General features: G+C 42.6%; 1 protein-coding gene across 2 annotated transcripts in view; it reads left to right on the top strand.

Moving 5' to 3' along the window:
- The window catches only part of shtn1 (shootin 1), a 41,982-nt gene that overhangs the window by 3,668 nt on the left and 20,446 nt on the right, over positions 1-17,868 (top strand). For both annotated transcript variants that reach the window (XM_042009815.1, XM_042009816.1), the window contains exons 2-6: positions 403-455; positions 2,047-2,107; positions 7,843-7,937; positions 11,416-11,584; positions 17,301-17,398. In XM_042009815.1, coding sequence (XP_041865749.1) covers positions 403-455; positions 2,047-2,107; positions 7,843-7,937; positions 11,416-11,584; positions 17,301-17,398 — 476 coding nt within the window. The remainder of the gene's footprint in view (positions 1-402; positions 456-2,046; positions 2,108-7,842; positions 7,938-11,415; positions 11,585-17,300; positions 17,399-17,868) is intronic.

Raw genomic sequence — 17,868 nt, 5'->3', positions numbered from 1 at the left:
CATTGCTGCTTCCTGCTGTCTGCAGGGTGTCATGCTGCCTCCTGGACAGGCAGGTCTGTGATGAAGATGTTAAGTATGTATTTTTATATAAGATAAAGTTATAGTTAAACAAAACAAACACATTTCATAAGATAACTTTTTTTCTTTGCTTTTTCCCTCCATCTGGTTTAACTTATCAGTGGAAGCCAGAAGTTCTGTCTGAATGATTAATCAGAAGCATTTCCTCATATTACTGCAGTGACTGCAGATGTCCAGACAACGCTGCTATATTAATCATTTCAGAGACACGGAAAACAAGCATCACTCTCTGAGAAGTTACCACATGCTGATGGACTATCTTCTTGACTGTCATTTGGTTTATGGTGATGAAAATGGCTTACTGGCATTCTTCACTCCCTACAGCTCTGCAGGAGTATGAAGACCTGCAGAAAAAGAGTCAGACAGCAGTCATGGAGGTAAGTTCTTACCGTCTGATTTGATGAATTCCAGTTTTGTTACTGATGATATAAACTGAACATCAGCTGAAATACCAGCAACACATGGTAGAGAATGAGTGTTTATCATGTACGATAAGGCAGAAGAAACAAAAAAAACTCTAAGAGTAGTTTTCATTTCTTGGTATCCAGGTCGCCTCCTTTTAATCTGGATACCAACATAGTTTTAGTTATTGCAGCTGTTTAACAAATCACGTTGTAGTTACACATAGAGAGCAGAATCTCAGCTTTAATGAGAGTCAGGGCAAAGAGCTCTAAATGCAAAAGAATAAGACAGTCCTCAGGATGCATTAATAAAATAAGCTCAGGTTGTACAGAGTAAAATACACTATCCATCCACAAAAAGTCTCCACCTGGATATAAGCAGGTAAACAGACAATTACTGCATGGATGAAGCAGTGGTGGAGGAAGTACTCAGGCCTTACCACTGTACTTAAGTAAAAGTATAAATAATAAGACAGAAATTAGTTCAGTAAAAGTAGCACATTAACCTTTTTCATTTGAATAAAAGTAAGAACTTTTATATATACTTAAAGTATTAAAAGTAAAAGTATCTGTTGAATGTACAGGCGAATGCAGTGGTCTGACTGCATGTTTTAACATATGAGCATTATGGGCTGCGCTAGCTTAATAACCAGTGATACAGATGATGCTATTGGGAACATGGAAAAATCTCAGCTATCTTAAAGTTGTTTATCTTTTTATGTGTTCAAAATTAAGTTTTCAAAGGGGTGACCTACAAAGTTAAGTGCCTTTAAAGTAAGAAAGAAGCCTGACTCCAGAATTCGTTTGGGGTGTTTTACACACAGGTAGTGCTGCTGCTGAGTAAAATCCATATTTTACTTATCAGGAAACTAATAAGTAAAATATTTACATATAAGGAAACTGAGTAAAATACATATTTATTTGTCATGTCCCCCCCACGGGACATCTGGTATCAACAGGTTAAAGTTGCAGGTGTTTCTTAGGAACGTTGGACAGAAATTACCATGAATTTCTGTTATGATAGGTGAACGGACTACCTGGGGAATGATATGAATGGTGTGAATCAGAAGCTTCGAGCAGTGGTCAGGTATAGGATAGCCTTCCCAATCCAATGGAATTTTCTGCAGCGTTCTGAGGAACGTATAATGATTTACAATAAAAGCTGCAATGTAACTGGGATGTACAGATACATGAAAAACATACTTAAGAACAGTAATGAAGTACTTTATTATTTTCCACTACTGGCAACAAGTTATTTCACCCTAACTGATGCAGAGTAGCTTCTCATTTTGTAAACAACTATGTGGAAAGATCCTGGAAACGCAGTGTGTTTCAGTAAGGTGTGATTATCGGCACCAAGCAGAGATAACATCTAAAGCAGGGATCACCAGTTCCAGACCTCCTGAGCTCCTGTCCCACATGTTTTAGATGTTTCTCTGTTGCAACACACCTGATTCAGATTAAATAGCTCTCCAACTGCTTATTGTCAAGTTCTGCACAATGACTCATTAACCTGAACAGTAGTGATGTCTTGTGATGAAGATGCTGTCTGGTCTGTCTTCATCAGTGCAGGAGGCTGGAGGAGGAGCGAGATGAGGCCCGAAAGAAACTCTCTGAATTCCAGCAAGGTGAGTTTACATACAGGGTCGGAAATGAACACTCACCAGGCGCCAAATGCAAGTACATTTTTTGTTTGGTGACTAAATCTGAGGGCTATCTGCCAAATGGCGAGTAAATGTTTGTACCAAATTAGCCATGTTTTTCAGTCTTCCTTTTGGTGGATTTCATGTTCCTCTGCTGTCTGCATGTATGAACGACGCTCATGTACACAAATACTTGCACTTGACACGAAATTGCGCTGCATTGTTTGAGTTCAGTTTACCTTTTAGCTCAGGCTAATGAAGCAGGTAAATACGTAGAAATTTTTAGCAGGAGGGTCAGCTTTCCAAAAGAAAGGACGGTGAACTGGAGGATAAATCAGCAGCTTCCAGCCCCAACCAGAAAGTTCAGTGAAAAGTGACGGTTTGGATGTAGCGGCGCCTTCTGTCTGCTTCACGACCTGGTTCCGCTCGCTTCTCACACGCCGACTGTAGGCGGTAACACACCTGCGCGTGCCGGCTGTAGGCGGTAACACACCTGCACGTGCGGACTGTAGGTGGTAACACACCTGCGCGTGCTGACTGTAGGCGGTAACACACCTTCGCATGCCGGCTGTAGGCGGTAACACACCTGCATGTGCGGACTGTAGGTGGTAACACACCTGCGCGTGCTGACTGTAGGTGGTAACACACCTGCGCGTGCCGGCTGTAGGCGGTAACACACCTGCGCGTGCTCACTGTAGGTGGTAACACACCTGCGCGTGCCGGCTGTAGGCGGTAACACACCTGCACGTGCGGACTGTAGGTGGTAACACACCTGCGCGTGCTGACTGTAGGCGGTAACACACCTTCGCATGCCGGCTGTAGGCGGTAACACACCTGCGCGTGCTGACTGTAGGTGGTAACACACCTGCGCGTGCCGGCTGTAGGCGGTAACACACCTGCACGTGCGGACTGTAGGTGGTAACACACCTGCGCGTGCTGACTGTAGGCGGTAACACACCTTCACGTGCCGGCTGTAGGCGGTAACACACCTGCATGTGCCGACTGTAGGCGGTAACACATCTGCGCGTGCCGGCTGTAGGCGGTAACACACCTGCGCGTGCCGACTGTAGGCGGTAACACACCTGCGCGGGCCGGCTGTAGGCGGTAACACACCTTCGCGTGCCGGCTGTAGGCGGTAACACACCTGCACGTGCCGACTGTAGGTGGTAACACACCTTCGCGTGCCGGCTGTAGGCGGTAACACACCTGCGCACGCCGACTGTAGGCGTTAAAACACCGGCGCGTGCCGCTGTAGGTGGTAACACACCTTCGCATGCCGGCTGTAGGCGGTAACACACCTGCACGTGCCGACTGTAGGCGGTAACACACCTGCGCATGCCGGCTGTAGGCGGTAACACACCTGCGCATGCCGGCTGTAGGCGGTAACACACCTGCGCATGCCGGCTGTAGGCGGTAACACACCTGCACGCTTTATCCATTACGGGTCGTGGGGAAGCTGGAGCCTATCCCAGCATTATCCCAGAATTTTAGTGAGAGGCAGGTACACCTGGACAGGTCGCAGGGCCAACGCAGAAAGAGATGAAGAGCCATTCACACACACTTACTGCTACGGAGAATTTAAAATAACTAATTAGCCTAACATGCATGTTTTTGGATGGTGAGTGGAAGCCGGAGAGAACCCACGGATACACGGGAGAACATGCAAACTTAACACAGAAAGGCCACCACCCCCCAGGTTCGAACCAGCCCCCAGCCGAAGCTCGAACCAACGGCCTTCTTGCTGTGAGGCAAGGCACCATGCAGCATATATATATATATATATATATATATATATGTATATATATGTATATATGTATATTGCACTTACTGACCATAGTTATTGGTACTTTAATTATTATTAATATTATTATTATTATTGTACATGCAAAGTTATTTATTAAACAGGCTAAATAAAACTAAAGGGCCCATGTAAATGTAACAGCTCCAAACTGCAGCCGTTTTTATTTACTGGGATATTACTGTTTCTTTTAAGTCTCATTTTTTACAGTGTGGTTGTGTCTGTGCTTGTTACTCAGCGCAGTCTGAAGACATCTCTGGCAGAACTGGACACTTCCACATGTTTCTGTCTGAAGTTATGCAGCAAATAATCACATGTTCAATATAAACTTTCTTTGCTGCATTAATTATATTAAAATAACCAAAAACTAATTATGTTGAACTCTCTCAAATTGCATTTAAAAATAGTGCAGTTACTTATTTTTTATTGAAAAGCCTTATTGTCTTTGCTCTTTTGTTTGTCTTATAAATCCAGCATGCCCTCTTCTTGCTGCTGGGATGTCAATATTTTCTTTCTTAAGTTCGGACAGCGGCTGCGCTAATGGCTGGTTCTAACTTATAAATAAAATGATCGCATAAATCAGTATTTAAACTGTCTTTTTGCTTTGTTTTATGCTTTAAATGAAGAATACAAGCTAAAAGATTTTGATATAAAATATCTGCATAGGAGAGATCCATATGAGACGCACCGGACTAAATTTAAACTTTTATCAAGACTTTCTGTGTGATTTATCTGTCAGCAGATTCTATGAATGCATGTTGGTAAATTTATGATGTGCTGTTGAGGATGTAAATTAATGAAAAATATTCCAACATGAATCTACGTCCCAGCTCGGCTGTTACGGCCCACCATCCAGCTTTACTAAATGATTTTCCTTTCAGCTGGAACGCTTCACTATGGCCACTTTAGTGGAGACGGGAATTGAAATGGGGCACCACATGTCAAAAGATGGAGCAAATAGTTTGTCTTTGTAATGGTGACAGTTGTGTGGATTTTCATCTGAATAAATCTGGCATGTGCTCCTGTATTCAGTGATTTTCCAGCCAAAACACATATTGTGTTTGACTTACGCATTAATAGAGGCTGCTTCACTGTGCCAAGCAGCTGCATATTAGGACCTATTACGTGATTTCATAGCTCTTAGAAAATTGCTCCTATTCACAACGAAACGGCTGGGGGTGGGGCCGCAGGCTTGGTGGGGGGGTGGGATGGTAGTGGGAGGACAGGAGAAAAAGCCCCCAACACACAATCATGCCTTTTCAACCAAAGATGGCAAGGTTGATGACAACATGACCATTGTGTTATAATGATAACACCACAAAGGCATCTGCCCCCCTCATCAAGGCTTTACACAGGCTGCAGATACAACTTAATTCACTGCTCTGTTGGCGGCGCTGATACCATTATGCAGCACGTCGGCATGGGGGTAATCACTGTCTTTCCTGAGAGCAAAATGAAAAAGACAAGCACAAAAAAGAGGGGGGAGGGGGGGGAAGATGGAGTGATGATGATGGGAGGCTGAAACTTACAATTAAGACTTCCAGTTCTGTCAGAGCCCCCCAGAGACTTGTGTTCGTACACTTGCAACACTTCCAACACTGTTTATTTACCATGGCTACCAGTAATTATAATTAACATGTCATTTAGTTCAAGGCGTCCTTCGGCGGGTTGCTCAGTGTGGCCACGGTTTCACCGAGATGGGCAGATAGGAACGGAGAAGAGGTTGAGGATGAAAATTGGCAGCTAAGTGCTATTGAATGACTGATGTGGAGGGCACCAGAGGAACGTGGATATCGCCCAGCACTGGTCTTCATCAAGCTCCTAATTAGGTGTCACTCGGGGGAAGGAATTGCCCACGGCAATAGCACTAATGCTTAATTTCTCCCCTGCTTAACCACAATGTTTAATTAGTTAAGTGGCGTGCTATTCTCTAGAGGTGTCTTTTTTCCCTTCTACTGAGATCTGATGGTAGCTTCAAATGTTACTGATTTTTGTAATTTTATTTATTATCACAAAGGTTTTGTTCAGCTGTGCTTGTCAACAGTTTTATATCACCAGTGGAACAAGTATTTGGAGAATTATTGGCAGTAATTTAACGCTTAAAACTCTGCTAGATCCCAGAGCTTCATAACTTATCTCATCACCAGCGTCTCAGAAGTAGTAGTGTAGCGCTGTGGGGTAAACTGTGATGGATAGCTAACCTTTAGGTGATCTGCAGACGTTTTCCAGGCATTTCTATCCCGTCCAGGAGGTTTACAATCCAGCCACTAAATGTAGTTTTATTCAGAGACTATCTGGTAAATCCACAATGATCCATGATAACAGCATTATTTACCACATTTCATCATAAAAACATCACCATCACTACTATGTTGCTAAGAGACCTCTATTTAGACCTGGACCTGTTACATGCTTTCTATCCTCAGAGATGACTATATCATTTTGACTCTTTTTTTTTAGTAAAGTCTTTTTCTTTTTTAATTTTAAAGCTGTCAGATACCATATATAGACAAATCCAGCAGCTGTTTGGTGAGTTGCGCTAGCTTGTGGCGCCGCCATTACTGAGGTGGCAAGTCCTGATTACCTCGTATCTGCCAACATGTTGGTAAAGAAATTATTTCATTTAGGCTGTTAATTTTCTATTTAGTCATTTGACATAGTTTAGTTATAAGTAGGTTAGGCTACACAACACTGTGTACATGATCTGTTTGTGTAAGTGACTACTGACTGACCACACTATTTTCTGGTCACAGCGTTGCCCTGATAAGAGCAAATGACAAACATTACCTAGCATAACAAATGTGACCCACTGTGTTAGCGTTAACTAGCATAACAAATGTGACCCACTGTGTTAGCGTTAACTAGCATAACAAATGTGACCCACTGTGTTAGCGTTAACTAGCATAACAAATGTGACCCACTGTGTTAGCGTTAACTAGCATAACAAATGTTACAGTTTGTTATGCTGTACTTGTCAACAATTTAAATTTTGACATGAATTTAAAGAAAACTTCAGTCCTGCTCAAAACTACCACGCGTGAACTATTTTAACCCTTTAAATGGCAGTTTGGTTATCTGATGTTGCTGTTGTTATTGTCCTCATTTTTAGGACAAAAATGTCTCATTAAGTCACTTTAAACCAAAACATTTCAATTTAATAGCTATTACAAAGTATAATTATGCATGCTGTGATTTTAGTGATTCATTTTCCGGTAAAGAGAAGATTAGTATAAGTGCAACCAAATACTGTTTACCATTCACCACTAAAATCTGCTCCATTACAGGCCTGTACATGTAATACTATTAGCTAAATTAAAGGTTCAATTCTATCCGTGAAGAGTCTTCCTCAGAGAATTTAGCCGTATGCATCAACAGCAAAAATACGCACAGATTGAGAGAAAACATTTTCCAAAATGGAAAAAATTGTCCATAATGATGAACGAGGTGTATTGTTCTTTAAATATTCTCAAAATTCCAGGAACTCTCAGGATGGAAAGCAAACTGGACCCAGATGATCTTAGAAGTCTGGATGGCTCATACAGTGTCATCAGTCTATTTTCAGGGCCAGAACCAGAACCATTGTAGAGATGGATGCTAATCTTTGTTTCCAAACACAATCATTTCTGATTTATATTTATCTTTCTTTAAGAAACTTCTGGTACATCATCCGAATATTGATTTGACTGAGACACAAACTGAAGCTTTGTCTGGGACCAGAGTCCCCTGGTAAGACAGTAATATAGAGCTGAGTGTCATCTGAATAATTAGGATCAGATATGTGGTTTGTTTCCATTATCTAAGCTGGTTCATGAAGATGCTGAACAATACAGATTTCATAATGTTTGGAGCTGTTTTATTTTACTGATCAACAACAGATAATAAAATGGTTTCCAGTGATTTCTGTCCCCTGTGTTTTCTCTAGTGTCTCAGATGGTTATTGAAGAGGTCAGTGCCATTCAGGAGGACCTGGAGATCGAGAGGATGTGTAGAGAAAGTGCTGAAGCCCTGGCCTCCAAGGTACAGCTCATCTGGAAATGTGTCTTCATTAGAGACAATAAAGCAGATGTCTATCTGAATTAACTCTTTTTGTTTGTTTGTTTGTTTTGCTTTAACACTTAATGAATCTTAATTTTATAAATATCTCATATCCCTTTGATTTTTTTAATTTTTTTTTACAAAAGGGAACTTACAGTGTATACAGTGCAATTGTGTTAAACATAAAACAAATTCTGATGGCAAAAATAAAATAGTTTGATTTTATTTCTGTATGGAAAACAAACAAAAAGAAAAGAAAAAGAAATCCTTGTGTTTGTGTACAGGTGCTCCATATACTATATGACAATTATATAAAAATAGTGAAATAATAACAGAAAAAAACAATAATTATATTTATTGTAAAGGCAAAAAGAGAAGGAAACAAACAAATAAATAAACAAGACAAAAAAGAAACCGTTATTTTATTCAAATTATTTCTACCACTACTAAATACTAATAAACATTATAGTAATGATTATGACAACAACGATAACAACAATTACAATCATCATCATACTGAATAAATAAATAAACCATTTTGTTAGGGGATGTGCCTAAAACAGGACGCCCATCAACCCAGTCAGAAGCACTGCTGCCGTCTGGTGGTTTTATCATCTGATATTATGTCGGATTCTTCTGCTTCTTTTCTGGTTTCCTTTCAGTCTCTAGGAAATGGGAAGCCAGCTGGAGCTGAGATTACCACTTTAATCATTTCTCATTCAGTTTCTGTACAACAGTCCTCAAAGTGCACCTGAACGAACCAGATCCTGGGCCGTGGGAGTCTGATGGAGAATTAAGATGAAGACTGACTTTTTCCTCATATTCTCCCCACTGTTCCTTCAGCCTTAAGTTCCTCTCTTTTAAGAGGCCCTCGCAGATAAACATAATCTCTTTCTCATTTCTGCAGATCTTCTTAAATGTAAAAAGTTCAGTTTTACTGGAACAAAGTTTGTTTGCATTTTCTCATCAGAGCTGTCGTCTTTATTGAAAAGAAGTTTGTTTGGTTGCCTCATATTTTCACACCGGAACTGCAGGACCAGACAAAACACATTCAGCATTTTAAGTATTTCTTTGATTCAAGTCTAAAGCTGATTAGATTTGAATGAGACTTTGGTCCCAGTGAAATAACAAAACTTAATATAAGAATATTTTTAGTGTATTTGTGTAGGTGAGAAAAGAAACAACAGAAAAAGTTAGAAGAAAAAAAAATAATAGAACAGCAGAATTCAAACAGATTCTGGCACATCTGTACAAATTACACTTAATATATAATAATATTAGCATTGATATAGTTTATGTATGTTGTGTGTGTGTTGTATAGATGTTCGTATTAATGAGTCAACGTGTATTTATTCTTTTCAGTTATGTTTTTATGTACGTGGCATTAGGGGAGGGTGGTTCTAATGCTGACAGGATTTAGAAATGCGCATATATAAGCATGTTGCTGCCATTTACATGAGCATTATAATCTGATAACAGGGACAACAAATTATTCAACAGTTCTTTAGAAGTTTAAAATGTTGTCTTTAATGACTTAAATGGACGTTTGAGGATTAATAGTGAGAATTTACTCTGGAAAAAAAGTCAGCTGCATTGGTAAATATGTAAAAAATATATTTTTTGGTAGCTTAGAGGGTGGGTATTTGGGGGACTCCACAAAGCAGTTGTGCTTAGGGCCCCCAAATGGCTAGCAGCAGCCCTGCTTCAACCTTTCATATAAACCAGCGTTTCCAGTTAGAAAGCTGCTTCAGGGTGTATGAGCACTGACTGCAACTATTTTTACTATTACTATTTTTCTTTTGTTCAAAGCGACACTCTTATTCCTGATTAATCCATAAAGTCTGTGGTGAAAAGGTGGGTCGAGCAGCAGATTTTACCTTTACAGTAAAGTTCCTGTGCTCAGACTTTAGTTTATGACCCGTTACATCAACCCAAATACAAGAGAAAATGTTTGTAGTCCCGAGCCTAAATTTTATTTTTGGTCACTTTAAACTGAATGATGCACACCAGAAATTTCTGGCACCACTTTGAAAAACGTTGAAGTCCAATTTCTTAACTCTCCAGCAGTTTGAATGAAAAAGCAAGCGCAGGGGAAAGCAATTTAAAAGGCGTTAAATGAGAATGTGGTAGTGATGCTTAATGTTTTTGTGTTGATGTGTGATCAAGGTAAGATGAAGGGCTGTTATTTCCTAATGGTGACCTTCAGAGTTTGCAAGCCAACGCTATGTCAGCCTTGATTCATCCGAGTATGTAATTTTACATGTACATCTCTTCCCCGTTGTACATTATTTTCAAAAGAATGTGATTTCATGTTATGTTTTGTTGATTGCATATCAGAAAAGATGCAGCCTGAAGGGTGTCATCAAGAGACAGAATTGCTGCAATCAGCTCTCGCCAGGATGCCATTAATAAATGTCTTTTTTTATAGTTTGTCTTTTTACATTCTGCTTCCTTTTTCTCTCCTTGGATGTTTTTTTCCTTCACATGACACCAAGATGCATTTATAACTGGCATCAATCTCCTTTCATGTCGGCTTCACTGATGTTTTGCTTCGTCTTGATCTCCTTAATTAATATATATGGCTGTGATGCTGAGGAAAGATAAAAATGTGATGACCATTCAGCAGTTAAGTCCAAATGCATCGTGCAGTAAATGTAAGAAAAACATGACAAAGAATGTGTCATAAGCAATTATATTCAAACATTATGCACATAAATGCATCCTGCATGAAAAATTACATTTAAAAATGACAGCTTTTTTCTCTGCTCCTCTGATGATGTCTGTTTTTCACACCTTTTCATTGTGTTTGCAAACATCTTCCAGCTATTATGCATGATTGCAGGGCCAAGAAAACGAGGGAATCAGAACAACATCTCATCTACCTGTTCCATCGCTCTCTTACCTTATTGCTTCACCTCTTTTCCTACTAGTTTAATACAAAGCATATTTATGGCAAAGCTGAAAGAGAAGCTGTTGAAGTTGTTTTCGGATGAATATGACATGAAAATGCTGCTGCATCCTGTGGTCTGATGCTGTGGTATGAAAAGGCAAAAAACATGTGTCATTACCCACAAAGCCATGCAAGAATTAATAAAACATCATCAATACATAACAAAGGTTTCAAAATCATAAGAAGAAGAGCAGGACTCTGTCCTATGATGGAAATGTAACCTCTGAACAGGGTTGCCTTTACGAGACAGAAGGAGCTGACATACAGAGATTCCCCTTTCCCACTGGTGAAATCACAATTAAGATGAGCTAAAAACAACATAACAGCAGTTTTTATAATGTTGATGATGATGATATAATGACATGGATGGACGTTACCATGACCACCTAGGGGTGTGTAACTTTGTGGGGTAAATTGTTCCTTATCAATTGAAATAAATCATCTCCAAATAATTCTCTTTTTGTCCTGATATCTTTGGCCCATGTGTGATCTTCTGTCTTGTTGCTGTAGTTGAACCGTCAAAACCGCTCTCTGAAGAGGAAGAGCATGATGATGCTGTCCCACCTCAGCCCAGAGACCATCACGCAGATCAGCCTTGAAGATGATGAAGAAGAGGGTGAAGATCCAGACACAGACAGCCAAGATTGTCTCTCCCCCCGCTGCCGCACCATCATCTCAGGTAAAGAAAAGTCTAACTTTGAAGACACATTAGTTAAACTTAAACGATTTATCCCACTATCAATGCATCCTACCTGCACACATTTATTCTAGTTTGATTTTTGAACATCTATCCCGGTGCCAGGACAGAGCACCATCACTGTGGGCGCTGGATCGCGGTGGGCGGTGGATCGCGGTGGGCGGTGGATCGCTGTGGGCGGTGGATCGCGGTGGGCGGTGGATCGCTGTGGGCGGTGGATCGCCGTGGGCGGGGGATCTCCGTGGGCGGTGGATCGCGGTGGGCGGGGGATCTCCATGGGCGGTGGATCGCGGTGGGCGGTGGATCGCTGTGGGCGGTGGATCGCGGTGGGCGGTGGATCGCTGTGGGCGGGGGATCGCGGTGGGCGGTGGATCGCCGTGGGCGGGGGATCTCCATGGGCGGTGGATCGCGGTGGGCGGTGGATCGCTGTGGGCGGTGGATCGCTGTGGGCGGTGGATCGCGGTGGGCGGAGGATCGCTGTGGGCGGTGGATCGCGGTGGGCGGGGGATCGCTGTGGGCGGTGGATCGCGGTGGGCGGTGGATCGCTGTGGGCGGTGGATCGCGGTGGGCGGTGGATCGCTGTGGGCGGTGGATCGCTGTGGGCGGTGGATCGCGGTGGGCGGGGGATCGCTGTGGGCGGTGGATCGCGGTGGGCGGTGGATCGCTGTGGGCGGTGGATCGCTGTGGGCGGTGGATCGCGGTGGGCGGGGGATCGCTGTGGGCGGTGGATCGCGGTGGGCGGGGGATCGCTGTGGGCGGTGGATCGCTGTGGGCGGTGGATCGCGGTGGGCGGGGGATCGCTGTGGGCGGTGGATCGCGGTGGGCGGTGGATCGCGGTGGGCGGTGGAGCGCGGTGGGCGGTGGATCGCTGTGGGCGGTGGATCGCGGTGGGCGGGGGATCGCGGTGGGCGGGGGATCGCTGTGGGCGGTGGATCGCTGTGGGCGGTGGATCGCGGTGGGCGGGGGATCGCTGTGGGCGGTGGATCGCTGTGGGCGGTGGAGCGCGGTGGGCGGTGGATCGCTGTGGGCGGTGGATCGCGGTGGGCGGTGGATCGCGGTGGGCGGGGGATCGCTGTGGGCGGTGGATCGCGGTGGGCGGGGGATCGCTGTGGGCGGTGGATCGCTGTGGGCGGTGGAGCGCGGTGGGCGGTGGATCGCTGTGGGCGGTGGATCGCGGTGGGCGGTGGATCGCGGTGGGCGGTGGATCGCTGTGGGCGGTGGATCGCGGTGGGCGGTGGATCGCGGTGGGCGGTGGATCGCGGTGGGCGGGGGATCGCTGTGGGCGGTGGATCGCTGTGGGCGGTGGATCGCGGTGGGCGGGGGATCGCTGTGGGCGGTGGATCGCTGTGGGCGGTGGAGCGCGGTGGGCGGTGGATCGCTGTGGGCGGTGGATCGCGGTGGGCGGTGGATCGCTGTGGGCGGTGGATCGCTGTGGGCGGTGGAGCGCGGTGGGCGGTGGATCGCGGTGGGCGGGGGATCGCTGTGGGCGGTGGATCGCGGTGGGCGGTGGATCGCGGTGGGCGGGGGATCGCTGTGGGCGGTGGATCGCGGTGGGCGGCCCCATTCCTCAAATGAATTTCTATTTTATAAGAGGACAAATTCCAGTTTAATAATTTAATATTTGACCCAGACATAAGCAGATTAGGTATAGAATACCCATTCATCCATCCATCCATTTTCTTCCTCTTATCCGGAGTCGCGGGAGCAGCTGCCTAAGCAGGGAAACCCAGACTTCCCTCTCCCCGGCCACATTCACCAGCTCATCCGAAGGGATCCCGAGGCGTTTCCAGGCCAGCCGAGAGATGTATAGAGGTAGAGAGGTATAGAATACAATAAATAGAAAGCTTTTTTCCCTGTACTATTGAAAAAAAAAAAAAATAGTAATTTAAACCAATAATCAGCCGTTAGAATGAAATGACAGACTGTCAGAGGTCGAGATCAGTTATTCAAAACAACCTAATCAGCAACATGAGAGATGTTTGGATTCATGGATCAGATTTGACACAAAACAACATGAACGTTCAGCACAAGGCAAATGTTTCCATCAGACTCAGACTGCCCAACAAGCTTCCACATCCCAGCCAGAGGAACCGTGGTGGATCACTCACACACAAGTTTACATGAGTTGGTCTTAGATGAAGGCAACTAGAGCTCAACCAAACTGGTCCTGGTTCATTTAGTGCAGCTTCAACTCAGTAAAACATCAGGAAACATCTGCAGCAGATTGAAACCGGACATACTGAACAGTGAGGACGAATCGGACTGAGTTTAATCCAGGTGCAGATGATGCTCCAGAGGAAGAGGAGGAGACAGGATACATGCACCTGTGGTTGCTATGGTTACTATCTTGCTAGGTCTCATTGCTGGAATCATCAAACCTGCTGGAAGTGGTTGATTTGTGCTTTTTGACACCTGCCACGACCTTCACGTTGTCATTGCTTTCTGATGTCCAGGCGTCAGTCTGCTACTACTCTGAAACCAGTTCATGACTTCCCACCACTCGGTGATAAATGGTAGATTCCCCCAAAAAATGTAAATTTTTTGTTATATTTTGTTAAAGGCCCAAATAAAGACCTCATATTTTAAAAATTGGACTTTTCTTACCATTTTTTCTCATGTCGGGCCTTAACTGGTTAAAGCTGAAGTGCAATGAATGAAAAGGTAAAAAATACATCAGTTGCAACAAGACTGTAGCACATTTGATATGCTAGTCCAAATTATGGGAACAGGCTCCTCCTTCATGTTCCCATGTCATCAACAACCAACGTTTAGGGATGAGAGCACCTGTATATCAATGAAGGTGAGGCAGAGGGAGCCTGACCAAGCGTCTGGTAACTGCAGATTCACCCAGTTTCACCAGTTCTGTCATAAACACAATGCCTGAACATTTTTCTTCCATCCAAAAACCTCAGGAAAATGTCATGTTGAGTCCACAAGTCAACCTGTAATTATACCTCAGGTGATAATGGCTTCATTCTTGATGATGCTTCTTCCATTTGCTGAACAAGTCTGTTGGCATTAAAAGGGAGATAATTATGTCTTCTGCAAATGAAGATAACGGAGCACAAAAATAAGTTGACTTGCTTAAATTATGGGCTTATTATGCTGCAAATTTATAATTTCATGTTAATGGACCACTACTCAATGCACTTCCTGTCATGTGGGATATTTTAACTCTAGAGTACAGATGGTAGATTTCTACTGAATCTGAAGATTAATATTAGCAGAATCCGTGTCCATTTCTTCCACCTGAAGACTGTTTTTGTGTCTATGACTTTTTCCTCTAAAATGTCTCAGCCTGTAGTCTTGCTGTGAACAGCTTTAATGGGATAAATCCATCTGCCAAGTCAAAAGTGTGATCACAGAAATGCTTCATTAAGCTCGTAGGCCTAAAATTTCCCGCAGTAATACATCAGCCAGACATTCTGCTTTATTCAAAGAAATCAATAAATATGCTGTAAAAAGAATCTTTATGACTAATTGTCGCACATTATTGTTCCCACCAAATCATTTAAATTTTCATGTTCCTAGAACTACCTATCCCCCAATCAGGGTTATTGATCAGATTAGTTATACTTCCAGAATGCCGATAAAGTCATAGTACTGGGTGACTTTAACATTCATGTTGACGAGGAAAATGACAGCTTAAATCAATCAATCAATCAATCAATCAATCAATCAATCAATCAATCAATCAATCAATCAAACATCATAATGAATACAAAAACACATTAAAATAAAAGGAAGTACAGAGCGTGGTAAAACACAAAATGAATTAAAACTTAAAAGCAAAAAGTAAAATGGCAAAAGTACAAAAAACATTAAAATTAGTGCTGCGCAACAATTAAAATTTTTAATCACGATTAATCGCATTGTTATGCACAAATTGTCTCTTTCCTTTAAAAGAAGGCCTACAGCTATATAAAGAAAATACAGTAAATTTTGGTTTACAAACACGACATCAGGGGTGTTTAACCTGCGACTCTAAATACGTGGCTAAAATATTTTTTAAATCTATCTTTCTTGTCATTAGGTTGGAAACCAGGGGCTTTTTTTTCTTTTACATAATTTTCCACAAATATCTACGTCCCTTAGAATAAAGTCTGTTTATCCTCTTTTTTATAAAGGTTTTTATGTTTTTCTTTATTTTAAAACCTAAAAATGGAAATAAACATGTGGTTCTTCTAAAATAAACATCCTATGGTGGCTCTTCATTAAAATATATATTAAGTTTCCTTTTTGAAAAGTCTGGTAACATCTGCGTCTCTAAAGGAGTTTTATTTAGCTGGCTGAGAGAAAAATGGCTCTTTGGATTGGAAAGGCTGCAGACCCCTGCACTAAACACATAAACAGGTTTAGCAGCAGTTTTCTCTTTAAACACCAACAGTTAAAATATTTCTTCATATATAAAACCACATATTTATGAGAAATAAGGATGAAATGTTCAGGATTTACTAACTAAAAGGTAAAAAGTCAGCAGGATGAATTTAAAGCTGTGAAGCTGCTTCCTTCTAAACACAGAAGGAACAATATGTGATGAATATCAGCATCAGGTGAACAGACAGAAAGCAGGATTAGAATCTCACAGCTTCTAGATGGTGAGGAGAGAGAAATATTCACAATATGCACAATAACTTCCATCCATGCACCTTCACTGCTTCATTATCCACATTTCTGGATATAATTTCTCTAAACTTTCATTCTTAGCTTGACTGTTTAGCTTCACCTCTGCACCTGCAGCCTCCGCTACCGAGAGTTAAGGGTTAACATTTCGTTTCCGGGTGTAGCGTCAGGTCTGTAGATGTAACTATAAACATGTGTGGTATCCACAGAAAGTCCAGAATCTCAGCTACCAGTTCAGTAAAACCATTTCTATCACCAACACACACAGTTAAGACAACAATAATTAAAAGACCAGGTATACAAAGTCTGAAAAATACATAAACACAGATGATGTTTCCCCATGAACACGAACAAACGACTCCTCTACTGAAAGCTCACATCTCACAGATTCCACAGCTGGAAGTTTCATCTCGCTACGACCAAGATTCACCGAACCAGAGACAGAAGAAGACCCGATTTATGCTGCACGCTTGTAAAAGTCAGAAAACACGTCTTACCTTTGCTCTCTGGCCTAAATTAAAATCACATTTATTAAAAAAAAAAAAAAATTAATGTTTCTCGTCGTCTTTTGGAAGCAGTTTCCATCCAAAAATCACGATGTTCTGCCATCTGCATGGGTTTAGACAAAGAGAAACGTCGGTTCTTCTTCTTCTTTCTTAAGATCCAGACAGAAAATGTCTCTTCCTGTTAATAAAGCCGCTCTCTCCTGATTACATCAGACGCACCGCTGCAGCAGGGAAGAGAGACATGGACGCCATGTTTGTGTCATCAAAGCCGGCGCCAAAAAAAACAAAACAAAAAAAAACACCTTAACGCGCGATTAAAAAAAATACCGGAGTGTGTATAACCTACACATGTTCATGTCTCGTTGCTGCTTGTTCGTCATCTGTGGTCACAGATTCATTTATTTTCTATTGACGTCACTGCACAGATTCAGTGGTATTTGGCCAGAATTACCAGGTCTGTCAGGACAACTATGAGATGTTCATGAGCAGCTTTTATATCACGGTTATCATAACGTCTGTATTTACAGTAATCAGCAGAAAGATATTTTTACATTCTGTCTTCATTTCAGAGCTTCAAAATAAGGTGGAACTGACACTTGCAGAGAAAAATCAGGCCATCTCTGATCTGGAGTCAGTTGCACGACAACTGATGGGCACCAGAGAAGAAGTAAGTTGTTTGTTTGCTTGTTTTTCTGACAGAAAGAGATTGAACACATCACATCCCTGAGGCTGATGCTACAAAGAAGGATTAGTGCCTCATCCAAGTAAAGCATCATTCATGCTCGTCCTTGGAAATAAACTCCATGCGCAGTGCAGGGACCAGTTTGACCCCATGGACGGTCACAGGGCCCACAGCAGTAAAAATGATGGACAGTTTAGAAGACAAGACACAGGACGTTTGGATTAGAGCAGGGGTGCCCAAAGTAGGACCCGCGGGTCAAATTTGGCCTGCCAGCCTGTTATGTCTGGTCCACCAATTAGATATCAAAACTATTTTGAGTATGTCACACTTAAAAGATTGCCTCACACCTCAGTGACATACTCACCTTGTCTGTGAGCCAGGTGCAACCTAACACTGACAGGCTAGTAATATCTAAAGATCGGCTTCATTTGTCCCACTAGTGGTAGCAGTGTGCT

Source organism: Melanotaenia boesemani, chromosome 16 (assembly GCF_017639745.1).
Source record: "Melanotaenia boesemani isolate fMelBoe1 chromosome 16, fMelBoe1.pri, whole genome shotgun sequence".
In the NCBI taxonomy this organism is placed as follows: domain Eukaryota; kingdom Metazoa; phylum Chordata; class Actinopteri; order Atheriniformes; family Melanotaeniidae; genus Melanotaenia; species Melanotaenia boesemani.
The sequence above is the reverse complement of the archived record's forward strand: the minus strand, read 5'-3'. Positions and strand labels throughout refer to the sequence as shown.